The following is a 17997-nucleotide window of genomic DNA, read 5'->3' as shown; positions in this document are numbered from 1 at the left end:
GTATCATGTATCATTTAGGTACCTATAAATACAAAACAATTACGTTAAAGCACACACACACACGCTCACACACACAAACACACATTGCTACACTTTGACTGTCTTCCTCTCCTGATGCCTGCCACTAACCACTTAGTAATCAATGTTGTTTGATTGCAGAGGGAACATCCCCACTCTAAACAGGTATTGTAAACATTCTTTTTATTGCATAGACCTCAAGTGACCGTAGACTAGCTAGCTGCATGGTCAGAGCAGTAATTCATTTAAAAATTAATGCATCTGGTGATTAAGTCAACATGTTGTTTGGTTAAGCAACTGTTTGGTGCTTTTAAATTTCCCAAGATGAAGCTGATTTAGCAACTGGACTATAGTCTGGTTGATAAGGACAATGTTTCTTAATTTTACTGACAACAGCATGGCCTTTGGCATTCAGCCTCTGTGTCAGACATTTGGGTCTGTATGTGTGTTTGTGTCTTTGTGAAAGAGTGTTCAAATCCTAAGTATTGTCTGTATGTGCTTCAGTATTGTGGAAATTTGGAAAAATTTGGGATGTAATGTGGTGTAAGGTAATTAAAAATACATGTTTGGGGAAATGTTGTACACCAGTGCAAATCTCCTGAAATGACACCCCTGACTGTTCTGCCAGGAAAATGTCTGCTCCAATCCTGGACAATGTAAAAGCCACGGACACTAAATTACAGGGGACTAAACCCCAGGACCTTAAAACACAGGATAGTAAATCTAAGGATGAAAATGCTGCAAAGAAAAATGTCTCAGAATCGGAAACTGTGGACAGGTTTGACACACACAACTTCTCAAGTGCTTTCAGTGGGTGTATCTTCTTGGATGGCTTCCTACAATTGAAGGACTAACACCCAACAAAATGAAACCTGTAAATCTTTAAAGGGTCTTCTTGGTGGATCATTGTTTGCTTGTCCCTGTAAAAAGGAATATTTTGTTTTATTTCAATTAATACGTGGTGTATCAAAGAATCCCTGACATACTGTGCAGCTACTTTCACTTGTTCACGTGTCATGGTGGAATTGTGTTACTACTTGCTTTTTATAATTTGAACCTCATTCAGTTTTTATACAAATGAGTCACTTACAGTTAACCCATTGGGCTTTTAAATTTTTTCATACACATTATTTTATCCCAGCATCTCAAACTGCCAAAAAGATGAGGGATTAAAACTGTTGTGAGGTTCTTAAAGGTGGATGGGGCACATCTTTACAAAGTCAGTCTAGTGGTATGGCAGATTCCCATAATAATTGCTCTCTGTCGACAACCTAGGATGTCATTCTCATCAAACCTGAACCACTATGGCATGGTGCATGTAGCCAGCGTGAGTGATGTACTGCTTGACACATCTTTTACACCACCTTGTCAGCGCATGGGAGCCATGGTCGCTTTCCGCTCCTTCCAGGAGTTCACCAGGTCAGTGCTTGTATAAAATAGATCTTAACTTGGATATATTTTGTCGATAGGTGAAGATAATATCAGAAGTGTGATTAATGGGATGTGCGATTTTCCTTCTTCACAGGAACATACCGGACGTGTTGAGCTGCTTCTCTGACTCTCCTCCCCCAAGTCCAACCTTCCCAGAGGGAGGTAATCCTGTCCTGTATGGTGAAGAGGACAACAAGGTGATGAGAACAGACATCTGATGGTCGCAGGCTGGGCATTGCCCTGTATGACTGTGTATTTTAGGATGAAATGTCTATTTGCTTTATCATACAGAGTGCCCAGGATGAGCCTATACATATCCTGAATGTGGCAATAAAGACGGACAGTGACATTGATGACGATGGCCTGGCAGCCATGTTCCGGGAATTCACTCAGTCAAAGGTGGGAGCTGTCTACAAAAAGGCTTTTTCTTTTTTTTTTTGTCTTGATTTCAGCGGAGCAATTTAAATGTTTGGGATTATTCGGAAACATCTCCTCATCCTGACATTTGTATTTCTTATCAATCCCAGAAATCCTTGCTGTTTGAACATGGCATCCGAAGGCTTACTTTCCTTGTTGCCCAGAAGGTGAGGGTCCCTAATAATGTTTAATAAGTCAGCTACCTTTCTTGACAATTTGCTACCATGCATGTCACCTATTCAATAGGTCTAAAAAGCATGTATCAAACTGTTAAAAATGAACTGTCCTGCATCTTTTTTTGTAATTACTAATACTTAATTAATTTCTTTATACGCAATGTCATTATTGTGATAATTGCAATAATTTGCATTCGAAATTTAGCTTACTTTCTTGTTTGTCTCTGTATCCTCTTTCTGCATGCCTTGCTTTTGCTGCATTTATGATGACAGGATTTCAGGAAGCAAGTCAACTGTGAGTTGGACCAAAGGTTTCATGTAAGTAGAGGAAGATGAAGGAAATGAGGACAGATGGCTCTTTGATTTGACTTATTGGACAAGTTTCGATGCATTTGCTATTGCAAAAATAGTTCAAACAGGCCCTACCACGGTAATGCCCATTAAATATACAGCCAGTCAGCTTCTTGATTTCAAGGGGGAGCTTATTGAACTTTGTTGTGCCAGCATATATAAAGGAAACCATCCCACCATTGTCCTGAATCCATAAAGGTTTGGTTTAGCAACAGATTTTTTTTGAGCTACAGTTTAAAGATGTCACTAAAGCCCCAGGCACATGTACTCATTGCGATTTTCTCACCTTGAAATGTCAATTTTAAGTGTCCTGCATTGTTGTGAGCACACATTTTTAGCATGAATAGCCGTGTAAGAATTGAACCAGCAATCATGGCAGTTTTGTGATATCGCCTTCTGATTGTGCTGCAGTACACAGCACTGCAGTTATCTTTCCAGGTTTGACACATTATAAATAGAACACGCACTAAAATTTGAATGAAAGTGATAATGACAGGGATTTAGGACGGGATTAGATTTTGAGAAATGCTCTGTTCTTTCACCTCTGCTGTCATTTAAACAATAGGCTTTGATTTTTCTTTTGGTGGTACCACAGCTCTGATGAGAGCAAATCATACTAACTGGTGTCACCATCATTATGTGGCCCTTATTACATGGAAGGGCTTTTTTAGTAGCCTGCGCCATTCTCTATGCCCACCATAAAAAAAATTTTTTCAGTTCACTATATCATGGAGAGTGAAAATTATGTGTAATCACAGTGTCAAATCGTGGCTGTGGTGGTTTCCAGTGTTTGTACTATTGCAGTTCTTTTGTTATCATGTAGGCTGTGAGTTGATGAGAGCATCTCCAATCGGTCTGGCTTTGTTTTGGCAAGTGGGACACTTCATCTGATAACGTCAAACAGGGTACCGGGCATTATTCAGAGGATCAAATGTCTCTGAAAAAAGGGAATGTTTTATGCATTAACATAGTGAGTGGTGCTTTATATATGTAGCCTGTTACCATTATTATGTGAGCTTGTGGTCTGAGTGAAAACAGAGTGATTCCAGCAGTAAAGGTGATTAGGGCCCAATGCATGTAAGGCAAGGTCCTGATCATCACTGCTTTACTCCATACTTACTCGTGTAGCAATTTAAGCAAAGCCCAGAATATCTTATTTTCACCTGCTTTCATTAGGTTTATAGTCGGTGTGTGTTCTAACTGATTTGGCATTCTTAACAGTGAACTGCTATGTTTACAACAAAGGTTTTTGTCACGGAGACTTTGCTGATTTCTTTGTGTTCTTTCTCTCTCTGTCTCACTATCTACCACACAGAGAGAATTCCCCAAATTTTTCACATTCCGTGCCAGAGACAAGGTGGGTGTCTACATAAATGGACTGCACTTATATAGCGCTTTTCTAGTCTTATCGACCACACAAAGCACTTTACACTACTGCCACATTCCCCCATCGACACACACACATTCATACAGCGCTCTTTTCTATATTTACACACACACTGACACACCGATGATACATCAGGGGCAATTTGGGGTTGAGTATCTAGCCCAAGGACACGTTGACATGCGGACTGGAGGAGCCGGGGATCGAGTCACTGACCTTCCGGTTAGGGAACGACTCGCTCAACCTCCTTAGCCACAGCCGCGCAAACTATATCATATCACAAACCATGTGTCAAATCATCACTTTTACTCAAAATATTTTCTGAATGGCCAAATTGGTGTTTGGCCGCGCAGAAATTACCATTTCTATTGAAAAGATTAAGGGACATATATACCTTTTTATGCACATGTATCAAATTATTGTGACACTGAAAATAAACCTACAAATTTCAAGATACTACAGACTGATGGATTTTCCTTAGGCGGGGAAACCGTTCAAAGCCATGTTGTGGTTATAAGAAACAATTTTTCACCCCCTTGGCAATGATGAATTTCACTCTATCACAACCAGTGATGTCTCTTCCTCTCCGTTACCCCTGATAGTTTCACTACAATGACACCACCAAAACTCATTAAAGTAATGAACTCTTTAATTATTTCTCCCATTTAAGAGAAATGACACCCATTAGCAGCTTTCTGAGATCGAGATTGCCCATGATTTCATTTACTTAATACAGTGTGCGGCTCACAGGCATCTTTCTACTCTTATATCAACTGAGTGCTCCTGAAATTGCCAATTTGAACTACTTCTGTTAATGGAAGAGATGATGGCAAAGAGGCTTAACTTAAAAAAAAATCTTCAGGAAAGTCTGTGAATAAATCCATTGAAAATATTGGTAGTGATGTGTTGGTGTTGGTCATTGCATCCTGCCTTTGTCTCAATAGTTTGAAGAAGACAGGATCTATCGTCATTTGGAGCCGGCACTAGCTTTCCAGTTGGAGCTCAACCGCATGCGCAATTTTGCCCTAACTGCCATTCCATGTGCCAACCACAAAATGCACCTGTACCTGGGTGCAGCGCGGGTGGAGGTGGGCACAGAGGTTACGGACTACCGTTTCTTTGTGCGAGCCATAATCCGCCACTCTGATCTGGTTACAAAGGTGAGAATACAAAAGACCAAGAAACTTTTTTTTATGAGTAATGGAATTTTTTTTTTTCTTTTACATTCCTAATGATTGTTTTTTAAGTTACTTGCACTTTTGTGTGATTTTAGAGCTTTTGGATTCCCCCTACACATTTTTATTCCAAAGATTAATCATACCTGCCCTTGTTGAAAGTTATTTTTTCTCTCTGTTCATTTACTAGGAGGCCTCTTTTGAGTACCTTCACAATGAGGCAGAGCGTTTGCTCCTGGAAGCCATGGATGAGCTTGAGGTGGCTTTCAACAACACAACTGTGCGAACTGACTGTAATCATATCTTCCTTAACTTTGTCCCTACAGTCATCATGGACCCATCGAAGGTTTGTGAAATAATCATACACAAACACATCTCCAAAACACCATCTGAACAAAGCTCACATGTTATCAATGACTTGATTTCTCCCTAATCTTTCTGTACAAACTTTAGATTGAGGAGTCTGTGCGCTCCATGGTCATGCGTTACGGTAGCCGTTTGTGGAAGCTGCGCGTCCTGCAGGCTGAACTGAAAATTAACATCCGCCTGACTCCAACAGGAAAGCAAATCCCCATCCGGCTCTTTCTTACCAATGAATCAGGCTACTACCTGGACATCAGCCTTTACAAGGAGGTCACTGATTCCCGAACGGGACAGGTGGGGCCCAAAGACCGACAGGTGGGGCACTCATACATCTTCCATCTCATCCGCATATTGTCCAGTTGCAGGCAAAAGGCTTCAGCTCCATTCTGGAAACCTCAACTTACAGAATGCTGTTTACCTACCTCTCGTAAGGTTAAAAAATTGAGTTTGTCATTTTTACACAGTAGAATACAAAAGTTCTGGCTTTAATATTTATTGATGTGAAGTAGAGATCCAGTACGGCGTCTTGCCCTTTCCCCAGTGGACAATTTTTTTTTAGTAATATGTTTCTTCTCGCAGCTGGTCAGGTAAGTCTCGTCATCCATCCATCTGTCCATCACCATCATCATCTATTCAATAGTAAGTGAATGTTGAATAGGTAAAATGTACATGGAACCCTGAAGAATTGGGGGGGGGAGTGGCTACACAATTCACATATTACTTTTCTGTCCCATTTTTTATTTTTGCTTGGTGGTTGCCTTATTAGTTTCATAATAGTGAATATTAAGAGTGAGGAGGTGTCAGATCTGTTTTCTATTTGAAGATTCAAGACATGGTTGAGAAAGAACCAACTGCATTTCCTGCAGTCATAATAGTGTGGATTGGAATGATTTTGGGATACCAAGACATGCTGTTGAGCTTTTTTAGGGTGTTGTTGGCCTAATTCAACAAAACATATGTGATGGGAAATGCTTTCTTAAAACATGCTTACACTTACAACACTGTAGCTCTTAGAATTTAATGGTCATGTCTGTCTGATGTTCACTTCCTGTGTACAATCTCAGGGTTGTTAGCGGTCAGAATATCTATAAAGTGACTCTCTCTCCTTCTTTGTTCAGATTATGTTCCAAGCATATGGAGACAAGCAGGGTCCATTGCATGGCATGCTCATCAACACACCCTATGTCACCAAGGACCTGCTGCAGTCTAAGCGCTTCCAGGCGCAGTCTCTGGGCACCACGTATGTCTATGACTTTCCAGAAATGTTCAGACAGGTAAAGTTTAAAAAAAAAAAAAAAAGAACTTACATTTTGACCATTTTGCTTAGCTTCTGCTTATAAATACTAAATAATAATTCATTTTTTTGATTATTTCATTTAGGCTCTGAAAAAGCTGTGGCACTCAAGCCAGGCCTATGCCCACTTACCCAAATGCCCTCTTCCTTCTGAGCTGCTCACCTTCACAGAGCTGGTTCTTGACGCCCAAGGTCAGCTGGTGCAGATGAACCGACTGCCAGGGGGCAACGAGGTCAGTTTTTTTTAGTTTGACACATGAATACAGATATATAAAAAAATTAAATAGTACCCATTTACTTTGACGACATCTTTTTACTTTATCTATCCACCTCCCCTCAAAATATGCAATTTCCTTTTTACTCTGTAGGTGTCTCTGTGTTTCTTCGGTTGTGTTCTAGGCTGCTTGTTCAATACTTTATTGTTGAATGGCAAAACTTAGTTATTGTCTCTCAGTGCACTATGTGTAGTGATTCTATTTAAACCAAAGATAAAATACTGCAGTCTGAATAACCCTTAGAGCATAACATATGGAACATCTCACACTCGATCTCATTCTCAGCTACACCTTTTGAGCAACATTTACCCTCAAAAACTTAACAAAAAAACATCAAAATACAATGTTTACAGTATATTTATGATACAATAGATACAGATATTCAGTATTTCTTGTGTAAAAGTGCTTCTACTCTGTCTATCAAGATTGGTATGGTGGCTTGGCGGATGACCCTGCGAACTCCAGAGTATCCAGCGGGCCGAGAGATCATCGTCATAAGTAATGACATTACACACAAGATAGGCTCATTTGGGCCCCAGGAGGACCTGTTATTCCTGCGAGCCTCAGAGATGTCACGAGAGAGCGGCATCCCTCGAATCTACATCGCAGCCAACAGTGGCGCCCGCATTGGGCTGGCAGAGGAAATCAGACACATGTTCCATGTGGCCTGGCAAGATCCAGCAGACCCATATAAGGTCAGCCAGCAGAGTCTCAGTCACATAATGCTGTAGTTGAGGGCTTCCCTACGAAATTTTTGTGTCACTGTTTTAAATTTTGTGGCCTACAATTCACCAACTCAGTATTCCAAAAACACAAACTGTTTTGTTCATTTATTTATATTTTTATATGTATATTTCTTTATTATGGTATCTGATATCTGAAATGTCTTTTCTTTTCTTTTTCCCTGCAGGGTTTCAAGTATCTCTACCTCACACCTCAGGATTACAAGAAGGTTTCAGCCCTGAACTCTGTGCATTGCGAACATGTCGAGGATGAAGGAGAATCCAGGTACATCATTTTTATTAAATATTAATACACTTAACTTTGTACGTAAGGAAAGAAATCTTGAAGCTGCTGTAGTATTAATCAAGTGTACATGACTCCACAGATTCAAGTCCATGAAAATGCAATAGAGGTGACCACAGATGGGAAATTTGAGGGTCACATCTGGCTTTGAGTGAATATGTGTTGTCATGCAGGTACAAGATCACTGACATCATTGGAAAGGATGAAGGGCTGGGCGTGGAGAATCTGAAAGGGTCTGGGATGATCGCTGGAGAGTCCTCTCTGGCTTATGAGGAAATCATCACCATGAACCTGGTAAGACTAAAGTGGGCACACTTGTGTACAAAAAGAAAAACATGCATGCATGTAGTCTCCTCCTAAGCCACAAGCTGTTCACATGTCTGATCTTTCAAGAAGAAAGACTTGCTCTACATGAATTTACTTGAGTAATTGTGCTTACGTGTGGTTACTTAGAGACAAACACAACTGTCTGGTCCTCTAGGTCACATGTCGAGCCATAGGAATTGGGGCCTATTTGGTTAGGCTTGGACAGCGAACCATCCAAGTGGACAACTCTCACATCATTCTTACTGGAGCTGGAGCACTCAACAAGGTAAAATTATCTACATTTATTATCTAATTTAAATGTGTATTTCAGCACAATACAAAGTTTTGGTTTTTTATCTAGCGCTGTAGTCTCCCGATGGACTGGTCGATCTTTTGGTCCATGGGTCCTGGTTAGACCAAATTCTCATTGGTCAGACAGTCGGCGGTGTTACTTTAATACAGAGAAAAGCGCTACGTCAATAGACTTCCACGATGAATCCATTATTTCCTGCAGCAGTGGGAGGGACAGACTACCTGTGAAAACGGGGGTGTTGTGAAAACACAAACCTCCTGTCTTCACAACTTTGGACTCACCTGACCTAAGGGGGACTACTAGATCTAACTTATTTAACGTTTACTGAACGTTTACTCGGGGGTCAGCTCCAAACTAATTGACACCATATCAAAGAAGTTGTTGGTGTGGCTGCATTTTGTTTTAAAACCAATGAACAAAAAGTCGAGTGTAAACTTTGCAAAGCATCATAGCTCGACAACCAACATGGCATGTCATCTAAAAGCAATAGGCAAACTTGTTTGCGTTTGGATGTGCGTCAACTTTCATGTTTAATGCTTGAGGCTTTGAGTGTATATTCCTCAATAGTTCTTCACCAGTTGATATACTGTAGTTCTATTTTCAGAAATCATATGAAAATGGGCAGGTCTGGTCAGCTCTGAGTCTGTTGTTATCATTTCACTATAAAATAATTAGGTTAAAATGATTTAATATGCTACAAATACCAGTTTTTTAAGTGTATTTACAATTCATTTAGGCTAATAAGGCTAAGAGGTCTAGTGTACTCATTGCACTAGACCTCTGTGGCTCATTTCGTTAATCCGTAGATAATGTGCAGATTTTTTTTTTCCTGCAACCAATCAATTTGTTGAAGACTAGGTAAGATTTCAGGTCGACCAAGATTTTCTTTCGTCGACTAAAGCCCGTTAAAGGTCGTTTTTTTTCTAGTGTTTAAATTGAAAACACTATGATGTTGTGTTTGTCTGAACATTGCACTTCCTGTAGCAACCAAATGAATCCTCCCTAAATTAACACATTTGATGCGTCTGCATTTTAATGAGGAACTTGCTATAAATATTCATTAGTTGGCTATTAAATTTTTCAGCTTATATGACTGTAAGGGCAAACAGATCTGGAAAGGAGCTGTGTGCGTTTGTGTAAAACGTTTTGCAGCTGGTACTGTACAGTCTGTTTTCCTTTTTTATAATAAATTAAGACAAAGATTCTACAGATTCTATATGAAATGAAAGGGTTGAATTATGTGTGTTTGTATATATCAAAGAAAAGAATTGAGAAAAGTGTGCTGTGATTTTGGTGCTTGTTCCAACCCGGCGTTCAGGCCTCCGCCTCCCTCACTTTCTTCTGCTAGGATTTGCTATCCGATCCCAGCAACAGGCCAGCCTGCCACTCCTAGTGGAATAATTGAAAGCGAACCGTGAAGTTGTATTTGCATAGAAATAGAGTGACATGCCGGAGGCTGCGATGCAGGACACCCATATCATTTGTTTTTAATCAAAATGAAGTTTTGCTGAGGCAAATTGTTTTCTGAATGCAGTTGATTCGTGTGTGTGTGTGTGTGTGTGTGTGTGTGTGTGTGTGTGTGTGTGTGTGTGTGTGTGTGTGTGTGTGCGCGCGTGCGTGCGTGCCTACATGCTTCACTACTTCCTCTTGTCTTGCTTTCCATTCTCCGTCCTTGTCAGTGCATTAAGATGACTCCATTTCAAATTAGATGACGGATTGCAACATGACAAATCATGTAAATGGCCCAATAATGGCATACCTATTCGCTGGCAGCTCGGTTGTTTTTAGATGGCCCCACTCTTTAGCTGTATTTGTGCGCTTAGATTCACAGTAATTGTTACTACACAATGGTGTCTACGTTGTGTAGATGATGAGTTTCAATATACTGTATACTCTGTACTATTTACAATAGTACTGATTCAACTAGCGACACAGGCAAGAAGTGGGGTAGTTTTTTTAAATTCTGCTCGTTTATCATGTGGTTTCATGGCTATTAACTGAAACTTAATGGAGAGCAGGAGGCTGCTACCCAAAGATCATCATTTCATTAGCTGCTGAAAAGCGCTCATATTTTCATGGGGACTGGATAGTAACTACTAGCGCAAATACCCCAGTGAGCTGTTACATCCAGTCGGCCCCTCGTTTTCTTCCTCCCAGTCATCTCCCTCTGTTCCTACTCCTATACCCCGTCCGCTTCTCTCTGCTTTGGAATCTTAATGAAGCCGGCGATGGCCGGAGGCACTGGGGTTTTTGTGTATGTCAAGGTGATTGCAATGTTTCTTGGGGCCGCAGGCTTTCCTGACAGCTTTAGGAGAGTGCCCTAGATTTGTAGCCAGATACATAACCATTAATGGTAATAAAGAAAGTAAATGATGGCTGAAAAGGTTAGAGCTTAGGGTAAGGATTGAACTCCTCTCTGATTTTTATGGAACCATGTCAGGGCCCTGCCACCTGTTCTAAGCTGCTTATGAAAATAAGGTGGGCTGGGAGTGAAACTTTATGGATTCAGGTTGGCACAGAGGCAGTTTTGAGGGCAGAAATTGTTCCGCAACTTCCATGTCACCGTTACACTATAGCCTCTATCAGAACTGGTACAGGGAGTATTCACAATAAACCCAGCAACAAGGAATGTGAGCCAGTAAAGAGCCAGTTGCTAGCATGAGAATGAATAGAATGTTTTAGATGAGACAGGGCATGTGTTAATTCAAAGAGTATTTTAAGAAAATCCCCCAGGCAGAGCAGCAGATACTGCCACCCACGTGTGACTGCTGTGATAGAGAGATTTCTGGCTGAGATTTCTGCTGATCACCTGTATTGATGATGCAGTGGGGCCTTGTAAATGCAGAGTCCCTGGTGTTACCTGACATGTCTGCATCTGTGTGTGATCTCATTGATCAACAGCTCCCCAGACCAGAAACCTTCTGACGACACCTCCTGTTGTCAGCCGAGGTTGCACAACATGAACAGTAGATTAACTCTATTGCCACCATTGGAGGCCAGAGAGAGGAGGCTTTTAGAGGGTAGATCAGCACATAATTAAACTGTGCAGGAAAGAGCTGCTCCAATTTTCAGGCAAGTTTCAAGAGCAGCACTGCAACAGTTTACTGTTGTACGTGACTTAGTGTGTATTCTCAAAAGTGTTATTTTTTACCATGGCATATGCCTTAAAAGCCAGAGATGAATGTTGGACAGTCTGAGAATTCAAAAGAGGAAAGTACTATTAATATTATAAAACATTTTTTTTCAAATGTAAAATCCACACCTTTGTCTTTTTCCAACTACAGGTGCTGGGCAGAGAAGTGTACACATCGAATAACCAGCTCGGTGGAATTCAAATCATGCACAACAATGGTGTGACCCACTGTACTGTTTGTGATGACTTTGAGGGTGTCTTCACTCTTCTGCTGTGGCTGTCCTATATGCCCAAGGTAATTTAGCAATTGTTTTGAATAAGATGCTGCATCCTGAATTAATACAGGTTAACTTAACGTAATGTTTAGAGCTGCATGTTTTTTGCAAAATTAAAAAAAAAAAAAAAAAAAAAAAAATCTTTCCTCAGTGTAAATCTAGTCCAGTGCCCATCCTCAGTGCCAAGGATCCCATAGATCGGCAAGTGGAATTTGTACCAACCAAGGCTCCGTATGACCCTCGCTGGATGTTAGCTGGACGTCCCAGCCAGAGTGAGACGCTAGTCTTTTATCTGTTTATCACTTATCAAACGCAAAAGTATCCAACTTTTCTCTGTTTTTATATTAATATCAATTAAATATCTTTGCACTTTGGACTGTTGTTTGGAAAAAACAAGCTAGTTTGAAAGTTCGGCTTGGGCCCCGTGAAACAATGACCATCATTTTCTCAATTGCTAAATAAAGGTCTGATTAATCGATAATGAACAGTTGTAATTTACAGCCCTACATTCAAGCCTTTGTATACTCCAAAAATTAAACAATGGGGTAGTTACATCAAATGCTGAGTTGTGCTAAAATACGTTGTATGGCCCTATATAGTATCCTTGATGTAACTATGATGATGATTTACAGTGTGCACTTTTGCATTTGCTCTACTGATCATTTTTCATCCAAAGTGCTTTATTAGCAGTTCTAGAGTCACAGGCCCATTTTTCATGTGTTATTTAAAGTAAATATAAAGATTTATAACTCAGTCTAATATCTTGTGGGTTAGATATGGAAATAGTTCATTACTAGAGTGAAGTTATTAAGAAACTAAGAGAGAAACAGTGAAGCTAAAGGTAAGACCAAGATAGGACCAAAATTGGCTCAGTGTGTTTTACACTGTAGGTCAAGACTGAGCAGGTTCCACGTCAGTGTAATTACAGCTTGGGACAGCAGTGAGATTGGTGGACCGTGTGGGAAGCCAGTCAACATCTCTGGTAGTGATGAGTGGCGAGGCTTAATTGAACGGTAACCTCCTAGGCTGGGCATGTTTCTCAGGGTGTGCAGGCAGTAAAAGAGCTGAGCAAGCCTCCTTACACAGTCATCCATCATGGTTGCTGCCAAGATTACAAATTCAGAGAAAAAAACAAAAATACACAACCTCGGACTGTAAATGGAATAAAGCAAGAGACTTTTTAAAAAGTATGGAAAGAGAAAATGTTTTTGGAAAATTGATTTGGTTGCCTTTCCAATTGGCAGTAATTAACTCCACTTTCTTCCCTGTTTCACTCTTTTTTTTACCTTTCTGCACTCTCTGTCACACTACTCTCTCTCATTTCTGTATTTAAAGCTCCAAAGGGTTCCTGGCAAAGTGGTTTCTTTGACAATGGCTCCTTCATGGAGATCATGCAGCCATGGGCTCAGAGTGTGGTGGTAGGCAGAGCCAGGTAAGTCTACACCATAAATATTTATATGTCCATTATAAAATTTAGTAAAGGTATTTTGTAGACGTCAGTGCTGAAAGGCCTCTCTCCCCAGACTGGGCGGGATACCTACTGGAGTGGTTGCTGTGGAAACCAGGTCAGTGGAGCTGTCAATCCCAGCTGATCCAGCCAATTTGGACTCAGAGGCGAAGGTAAGGGCTCCCTCAATGCATATAATCAAGACGGACCTCTGGCACCCAAGTGTTTAGACATTTACAGACACTCAGGCACTGATGCTGTTTTTCTGATTTGTATATTTAGATCATCCAGCAGGCAGGACAGGTTTGGTTCCCAGACTCTGCTTTCAAAACAGCCCAGGCCATTAAGGACCTGAACCGAGAAGGCCTACCTCTCATATTGTTTTCCAACTGGAGGGGCTTTTCTGGTGGAATGAAAGGTACATCTACTTTCATAGTAATGAGTCAATCTGAGTTTAACCCTTTTCAGTATCTCATTTGAAAATTTTCCTTCTTAGACATGTACGACCAGGTGTTGAAGTTTGGGGCCTACATTGTGGACGGGCTAAGGGAATACAAGCAGCCGGTACTGGTTTATATTCCCCCGCAGGCTGAACTGAGGGGAGGCTCCTGGGTGGTTATAGATCCCACCATCAACCCCCGTCACATGGAAATGTACGCCGACAAGGACAGCCGGTGAGTCGGACGACGAAAGGGCAGAGTAAGAATCATCTTTATCAAATCACCTTTGTTCATTAAATCATTCTTGTCCCCAGAGGTGGAGTGTTGGAGCCTGAAGGTACAGTGGAGATCAAGTTTAGGAGGAAGGACCTGGTGAAGACTATGAGAAGAGTAGATCCGGTCTACATGGGCTTGGCTGAAAGATTGGGTGAGTCCTCCAGTTCATTTCTAATTAAAGGTCTCCTTGGGTGTTTTTGTCCCCCTTGGCCTTTTTCTTATTTGTAGTCTTTCTCGCTGCCGGCCTGTTTTAAGAAGGAGCAATATATCAGGCAGGAGCATGTGTGCTTTCACTGTTGTTCTTTATTTGGTGTTGATTGTATCATCTTCGCTGCAGTACCCCGGGAGATGTGTCAATCACAGCCTGCTCAGATCAATCACCAGTTCTCCTGTCCCCCCTGAGCAGGCTATTGATTTTACCCAGGGCTCAGAGGAACTTTGGTCCGATGCTGTGTGGGGCTCGGTGCTTTGGGCAAACCGGTGGAATGGAGGTTTACTGGGAAGGGTTTGAGAGCTTACAGATTGGAATTGACAGAAATCAGTCTTCGGTGACAGCCACTAGGGGTTTGGGGGAACACTAAAACAAAATGCTTTTAGCAGCAGTTAATTCATGGCTGCATGTAGAACATGGGACTATAAGGGAAGGCCAAACCAAAGACTACCATGAACAGGTTTTTTTTTTTTGGCTTTCAAACCTAAACTCCATCCCTGCTACACTGTATGTCCTGCACCTATTAATTAGCATTAGATGCTATTTCTTGTCTGTATACTCTGCTTGCAATTAAAACATGCAGATATATGGCTTTCAGTTTTTGGCAAATGTTTTGATTTGATGATGTGTTTTATGGTATTATTTTGAAACTGCTACAGGAACCCCGGAGCTGAGCCCCCCTGATCGTAAAGAGCTGGAGACCAAGCTGAAGGAGCGTGAGGAGTTTCTCCTGCCCATCTACCACCAGGTGGCTGTGCAGTTTGCAGACCTCCATGACACCCCAGGTCGCATGCAAGAGAAGGGCGTTATCACAGTGAGTTTTCTCTCTCTCTCTCTCTCTTTCTTTTTCTCTCTCTCTCTCTCTTTCTCTCTTTAATTCTATCTTGTGTGCATGTATTGCTCCAGTATGAGTGTGCAGTACTTGAATAACCTGAAAAGGCCACAGGGGAGGATCAGTCTAGCTGCTGCTGCACCTGCATAGTGAATAATGTTTGGTCTCACCAGGCTGTGAGACTCGTCCTCATAATTATCTTCTGATGACCCTGGTCAATCACCTTAGCGACCACAGAGCAGCCTCGGGCAGGCCCAATCTCATTCTGTGCCTTCCCAGTCCCATCTTTCATATACAAACACACACATACACACACAGTCACTTTGCTGACATGACCAGAAGGGTGTTTCATGGATGGATGGCAGTCGAGGAGTCGTTTTTTTTTTTTTTATGCACACAGTATGGACTGGAAAGACTTACTAACTGGGCTAGTCTGTGTGTTCACAAAATGACATCCTCAGATCTTCAGTCCACTATGATAAATACTTTATTTACAGAATAACATATTTCTGTGACACACATTAATCTGCTTTACAAGTGTCACATCCATCTTTCAATTAGAGTCTTCATAAAGCTGAATTAGCCCTTTAAATTGAATGTGGTTTGTGTGTTAAAGCAGACTCTGTAATATTCTGAGTCGTTTTTTTATCCACACAAATATGGCCTGAGATTATGTAAATAACAGTTAATCGAGCCAAACGTACAGCACAGACCTTTTTGCCAGCTAGAACAGTTTATTTCCTTAATGAGCTCTACCTCAGTGTGACATCCCAAGTATGGTTTGGCACAGGAAGAAAATTCTCCATATTCCACCTTAAATTCACCCAATGAAATACATGTACTTATATGTAAACATCTAATAACATTTAAAACTTGGGATAAAGTAGCTCTTATTAACAGTAGCTGCTCATCTTTTGCCTTTTTCAGGATATCCTGGAATGGCCAACGTCCCGTCAGTTCTTCTACTGGCGTTTGCGGCGTCTGCTGCTGGAGGACACGGTGAAGAGGAAGATCCAAGCGGCCAACAGCGAGCTGACAGACGGCCAGATCCAGGCCATGCTGCGCCGCTGGTTTGTGGAGGCGGAGGGGGCTGTGAAGGTAAAACCCAACGCATACCTCTAGGGTTTGCTCAATAGTCTCTCTCTATTTGTGACTGAGTGGAAGATGTAGAAACCTGTAATCTGTATTTCATTGAATTTGCCCGTTTGTGAACTTCAGGTTAACTTTAGGGACTTTAGAGTTAACGTTTTAAAGCAACACACACAGACGATGAGGATGATGATGAAATTATTATTCATTGTATTATTTTATTTTTGTTGTTGTCTTGTAATTTATTCAGCTTGCTTATATTTTAACCACACAGTATGTGAAAATAAAAATGATGTTATTTGCTGCTTTACTTCATGGTGCAGAAGTCAGTTAGTGCGGCTTTATCTCAGCCTTCCCCAAAACAGGTGAAGTGGCCCATTCTAGAGTTCTCCAAACATCTTGCATTTTAAAATTTAGGTGTTCTTTGGCCAAAAGATTGAATGTGGGCTGTGAAACTGTAGAATATCACAGTATGAGTTTTGTATTATACATTTTCATCATCTTTTAGATACAGACAACCACACAAAAATCTGGAAAAAACAATGAACTCATTTGCTAATTTATTTTTAGATTTCATGCAGTGCATCTACTCATATTCAAAGTCATCATTATATCCAGTCTTTTTTGTGATGAGTAATTGAGTGAGGCTTAGTAAGCGTGTTTTCTCTTAGGCCAGTATTAAATGGCTCATTCTGAACTCAAATCTGTCTGTAGTGTGTAGATGCACTCAAGTAAACACCTTCTAAGCCCCAAGGAATGATTACAGAGGGTTTGGGGTTTTTTTTGTTTTGTTATCAAACTGCCATCCCTTACCCACAAGTTGTACCAGTTAAAATAAGTAATAATCATTCCTATTAAATCATTGTGATTAAATACAGATGGACCGATAACTGGTAGTTAATGAAAGTAAGCATCCCTCAGAGACACATAAATGCGGTTCCTTCCGGCCCAGTGTCGGGCTTAGAGGACCAGCCGCGGGGGTGATAGGAGCCGGCCAAGCATTAGAGATCTCTTCAGAAGTGGCCTTCTTGTTAGCTAATATATTATCCCAATCAGGACTGGCTGTCTTAAGCCACAATTAATCACAGCCCTGGCACGTGCAGATAGAAGAGCAACACACTGTTTCTTAATTAAAAGCAAACAGATTAAAAATGATTAATAAGGGCATTAAATGTTCTTGTGGACCTCAAATAGGACTGTTCATAAAAAAGGCAAGAGCCCATTAAACCCCTCCACCCCCAAATCTTTGCTAAGCCCTCCAGCCTGTCTTTGTTTGGGATCAGAGATGCCAGCACTCATGAATACTAATTTTCCTATCAGGGCCAGTCAACAAAACATCAGGCACCCACTTTGTGCCTTTCCATCTCTTTTGATGTAGTTGATATTTATTTGTTGATTCATAATATTTTATATATTTTACCCATTTAAATGATACTTATATATGCAAGTTTTAATTGTTTCCTGGGGCTTCTTTTTATTACCACTCACCTTTGTTCACACTCACACCAGGAGAAAAAGTTTGGTTTCTAGACTTTATTTATCCACAAATACTTTGAATCTTGCTCGCAATAATTTATCTCTCCTTTAACACTCCCTCCCTTCATTATGCAGGCCTATCTGTGGGATAACAACGAAGAGGTGGTGGGATGGCTGGAGAGGCAACTAACTGAAGAAGACGGCGCAAGGTCTGTCATCGACGAGAACATCAAGTACATCCGCCGTGATCACATCCTCAAGCAGATTCGCAGGTGATATTTCTAAACGA

General features: G+C 41.0%; 1 protein-coding gene across 7 annotated transcripts in view; it reads left to right on the top strand.

Moving 5' to 3' along the window:
- Positions 1-17997, top strand: part of acaca (acetyl-CoA carboxylase alpha) — a 36782-nt gene that overhangs the window by 16875 nt on the left and 1910 nt on the right. For 4 of the 7 annotated variants that reach the window (XM_040151254.1, XM_040151252.1, XM_040151253.1 and 1 more), the window contains 26 exons: positions 160-183; positions 1294-1437; positions 1544-1646; positions 1741-1848; positions 1977-2033; positions 2316-2360; positions 3709-3750; positions 4722-4937; positions 5143-5298; positions 5406-5630; positions 6434-6589; positions 6696-6842; positions 7310-7579; positions 7795-7892; positions 8084-8204; positions 8392-8502; positions 11814-11957; positions 12089-12209; positions 13273-13369; positions 13461-13557; positions 13667-13802; positions 13881-14058; positions 14139-14251; positions 14971-15125; positions 16071-16241; positions 17844-17980. In XM_040151254.1, coding sequence (XP_040007188.1) covers positions 160-183; positions 1294-1437; positions 1544-1646; positions 1741-1848; positions 1977-2033; positions 2316-2360; positions 3709-3750; positions 4722-4937; positions 5143-5298; positions 5406-5630; positions 6434-6589; positions 6696-6842; positions 7310-7579; positions 7795-7892; positions 8084-8204; positions 8392-8502; positions 11814-11957; positions 12089-12209; positions 13273-13369; positions 13461-13557; positions 13667-13802; positions 13881-14058; positions 14139-14251; positions 14971-15125; positions 16071-16241; positions 17844-17980 — 3372 coding nt within the window. The remainder of the gene's footprint in view (positions 1-159; positions 184-1293; positions 1438-1543; positions 1647-1740; positions 1849-1976; positions 2034-2315; positions 2361-3708; positions 3751-4721; positions 4938-5142; positions 5299-5405; positions 5631-6433; positions 6590-6695; positions 6843-7309; positions 7580-7794; positions 7893-8083; positions 8205-8391; positions 8503-11813; positions 11958-12088; positions 12210-13272; positions 13370-13460; positions 13558-13666; positions 13803-13880; positions 14059-14138; positions 14252-14970; positions 15126-16070; positions 16242-17843; positions 17981-17997) is intronic. The other 3 variants (XM_040151248.1, XM_040151251.1, XM_040151249.1) reach the window with 3 other exon arrangements.

This window comes from Xiphias gladius, chromosome 17, assembly GCF_016859285.1.
Source record: "Xiphias gladius isolate SHS-SW01 ecotype Sanya breed wild chromosome 17, ASM1685928v1, whole genome shotgun sequence".
Taxonomy (NCBI): Eukaryota; Metazoa; Chordata; class Actinopteri; order Istiophoriformes; family Xiphiidae; genus Xiphias; species Xiphias gladius.
This window is presented reverse-complemented; position numbering and strand designations above follow the sequence as displayed.